At 42.1% G+C, this 3,647-nt stretch overlaps 1 protein-coding gene across 1 annotated transcript; it reads left to right on the top strand.

Annotated features, from left to right (window-relative positions):
* The first annotated feature begins 137 nt into the window (after nt 1-137).
* LOC109464196 (adipocyte enhancer-binding protein 1-like) lies at nt 138-2,675 on the top strand. The gene is made up of 4 exons (XM_019761129.1): nt 138-293; nt 893-1,048; nt 1,453-1,594; nt 2,254-2,675. Exons 1-4 carry the CDS (start codon nt 138-140, stop codon nt 2,673-2,675), a joined length of 876 nt encoding a protein of 291 aa, XP_019616688.1.
* Nucleotides 2,676-3,647: the final 972 nt, after the last annotated feature.

Raw genomic sequence — 3,647 nt, forward strand, 5'->3', positions numbered from 1 at the left:
TCTCTCTTTCTTCCCACCGCCCCCACGATCTCTCTCCCTGTCTCTGTCTTTCTGTCTCCGTGTGTGTTTAAATGTACGTAACAGCTTCAAAACGCATGTTTATTCCTACAGAGTCGTGTAGCGTGCAGCCGTCGGGCATGGAAAATGCCGCCGCCACGATTACAGCATATTCCGTCCACCCAAGCTGCTCAACGGAGAAGGCAATCTTAAACTCGGAATCAGAGTCTTCGGGCGACCCATACGCAGCAGCATGGTGCGCCGATAGTGTGAACCCATCTGGGCAGTGGCTTCAGGTACAATATTTCAACTTATATCTACTACATAAACTATGACATCCTATCGATCCATTCGACTAGCATAGTCATCTCGGGCATGCGTGCCGAATCCAATGTTTGGCGACCCTGCCTCTGGACCTAAAAGTTGGGAGTTCGAATCCCGGCTGATTTCGCTTACCTGACTTGCACGCTATTACAAAAAAAAGCCCGTTCCTTAGAACATGACGTCAAGCCCTGCTCCATTGTTTATTGATATTTATGTACAAGAAACCTGTAAATACTGTACATGGCGTATTCCTCTTCTGTATTCTGTTCCGACCACTGGGAGAAAAGCAAAAAAAAAACCGTTCCTTAGAACATGACGTCAAGCCCTATTTAACTGTTTATTGTGCTCGTTGAAAAGCTCGTCTGTCTTCTGTTCCGACCACTGGGAGAAAAGCTACCCAGCAAGTTACAACTGGATCGAGATCACTTTGCTTGCCTGATACGGGTTCATTTGAACGTTTGCCTAATTTTGTCTGTTACAAAAGTATAACGTACATCAAAACTTGATAATTATTTGCACGGTAAATTTACATTACTAGTTAATTATGCTTTTGATTTGGTTTTCATATTAGGTAGATCTGAATTCACTGACCAGTGTAGCAGGTGTGATCACACAGGGAAGAGGAGAGGACCGGTACTCTATATCTCAGTGGGTGACCAGCTATAAACTAGCATTAAGCTCCGATGGCGTCGTGTGGGAAACATACTCAGAGTATGGACAAGAAAAGGTTAGAAACAGACGTTATCTTATAGCATTAGGCCTACAATTCTAAGCCCCATTGACATTAACATTTTGACAATGGGAACCTACTAAAATGCAATTATCTGTAGAAATATAAAGCTTACTAATATATGGAGAAAATAAAGCTCTTCTGATATGTAAATATATCGTACAATAACATCCAGATTGCTGTTAAACAAGTAATATTAACTAAAATTTAAGATTAGAAACGTGTTTCTAAACATTAAGATATTAACCTCAATTATCCCTTCATGACCCTAATAATAATAAAAAATACTATCTTATAAAAAACTACATATCTGCTTTAAAAAGCAGATTGCGAACTTTTTATCGTAAAAAAGTATCTAATTTATTTGTTTTGCGCTTTTATTATTTTCTTTGACTTAATAGGTGTTTGCAGGTAACACAGACAAGAATACCGAAGTTGAACACCTCCTTGACCCGCCGGTCACGGCAAGGTTTGTCCGGTTTTACCCGCAGACGGTCTATGGACATCCCAGCATGAGAATGGAGGTGCTTCTGTGTGCTCCAGGTAGATGTTCATGTTATTTTGTAAAATACCTTTATTGAAAACCATAACCATACCAGTGACTAGAGAACGTGTAGTCACACACACAAACTTGTCATGAACAAAACAAAAAATGTCATAAACACAAACGTACACACATTCACACACACATTCACATACACATGCACAAACACACACACACACACATAAACACACACACAAACACACATACACATACATACATACACACACACACGCGCGCGCGCGCGCGCGCAGATGCACACACACTCGTACATACACACAGGTACACACATACTGACACGCCCTCGGCCCACCCGCATTCCCAGACACATAACACACACGAAACTAAATACATACATGTCTACGTGGGACCCAAGAGGCTGCAGCTATCGTAGAGGATTCATCTGTCAGATAAATGAAGGTATGCGTTTCCCTCATCTTTCTGTCTGGTTATTACCTGATTCAAGGCGTCCAGTCAGCGGGCTGCCATTCACATTGATAAATTACGTCACTAAAAGGATTTAGTTAATTCTTTTTCAATTTATATCCTAATTTTTCTTAAACCACCTGACATTAATTCCTTTGGACGTCATTGGGTATCATAGAATAAATCTACCATTGTTTTCTTTCCCCTATTCTTGTTCATTGCTCGTCCACTACAGCAACAACTACAACTGAGACCGCCACTACTACAACGCCTGGTGTTACAACCACCACACCAGCTGAAACAACCACAACGCATGCCGTTACAACTACCATGCCTGCATTTGCAACCACCATGACTGCTTTTGCAACCACCACACCTGCTATTACAACCACCATGTCTGTAAACACAACCACCATTACAACTAGTGGTGATGCTTACATAGAGACCACTGCGATGTCAGGTGAAGCGACGCTAACCACCAGCCCGCCGGGGGAGGGAGGATCCGCCGCCGCTAACAAGGGCGAGGCACGGGGCGGGGCGGTAGCAGGCGGCGTGGTGGGAGCGATCATGGCTGTAGCGGGAGCAGGACTAGCCGTAGGCGGGTTCCTGATGTACAAGAAGAAAAAGAACAATGTCACCGTGGAGCCTGCACCATAACAACGGGATGGTTCCTACATCGTCCTTCACAGTCAGCAGTTCTACACAGTCAGCAGTCGTCCATAAACGTACGGATAAGCGGAGTCCGATTTTGTCTTGTTAGTATGTATATATATATCAAAGACTTCCACGTAAAGGTACACACCACCGGGCAAATTCTATCGAGGGTTCATCTGCAAGGGCAGGCTTTATTTTTCTGTATAAAGAAACTGCGCTTTTGTTTTGTGTGTCCACCAGTGTTTGGATGTGCCAGAGACAGTGTTTTTAATGTAAATATGGTCGTGTGTTTGTTTCTATGTCTATACCAGAAATAAAACTCCAACGTGACGTTTGCAAATCATTTTTTTGGACAAACTTGATTTATATGCATGTAAACATTGTTTACTAGTACTAGTCTCTAGGATTATAATAACTGCAATTGATTAACAAATCCTAGATTTCATATTCATCTTACATGGTGATCATTTTTACATGATATTGCATTAGCAACTGGTTGATCTACATGTAAAACATTTACTTTTTAGTATAAAACAAGGAAAATCGTAGATTTTGTACCTCCGGGTATTGTAATGTATGTTGCAGAATGTTGGGTGCATGTTGGGACTGTTCTTTGAATTAACTAGTGAATTCGCGCGAATACCATTTTTTTCAAAAGTTTCGAAATGTTTGTAATTGGCTAAATGATGTGTGAAATCACTAATCCCCCCTAGCCGACTGGAGCCCAAAAATAGAAAGGACAGGAGGCATCCCGTGGCGAATCTGGCTGCCCGACCCTCAGCGACCAGCGATAATGTAAACAAACACAGTAACGGGTGTCCGAGACACGAAAAGGAAATACAAATAATCTTACGCCCCAAAACACATATACAATAAAACAAAAAAAACCTGCACCATCTACAGCCCATTAACAGAAGATACACCGAGTCCCGTCTAACCCAACGCGAAATGCATGTCGAGAACGTCTGAGACAGT

This window comes from Branchiostoma belcheri, unplaced genomic scaffold (genome assembly GCF_001625305.1).
Source record: "Branchiostoma belcheri isolate BF01 breed outbred unplaced genomic scaffold, Haploidv18h27 scaffold134, whole genome shotgun sequence".
Classification (NCBI taxonomy): Eukaryota; Metazoa; Chordata; class Leptocardii; order Amphioxiformes; family Branchiostomatidae; genus Branchiostoma; species Branchiostoma belcheri.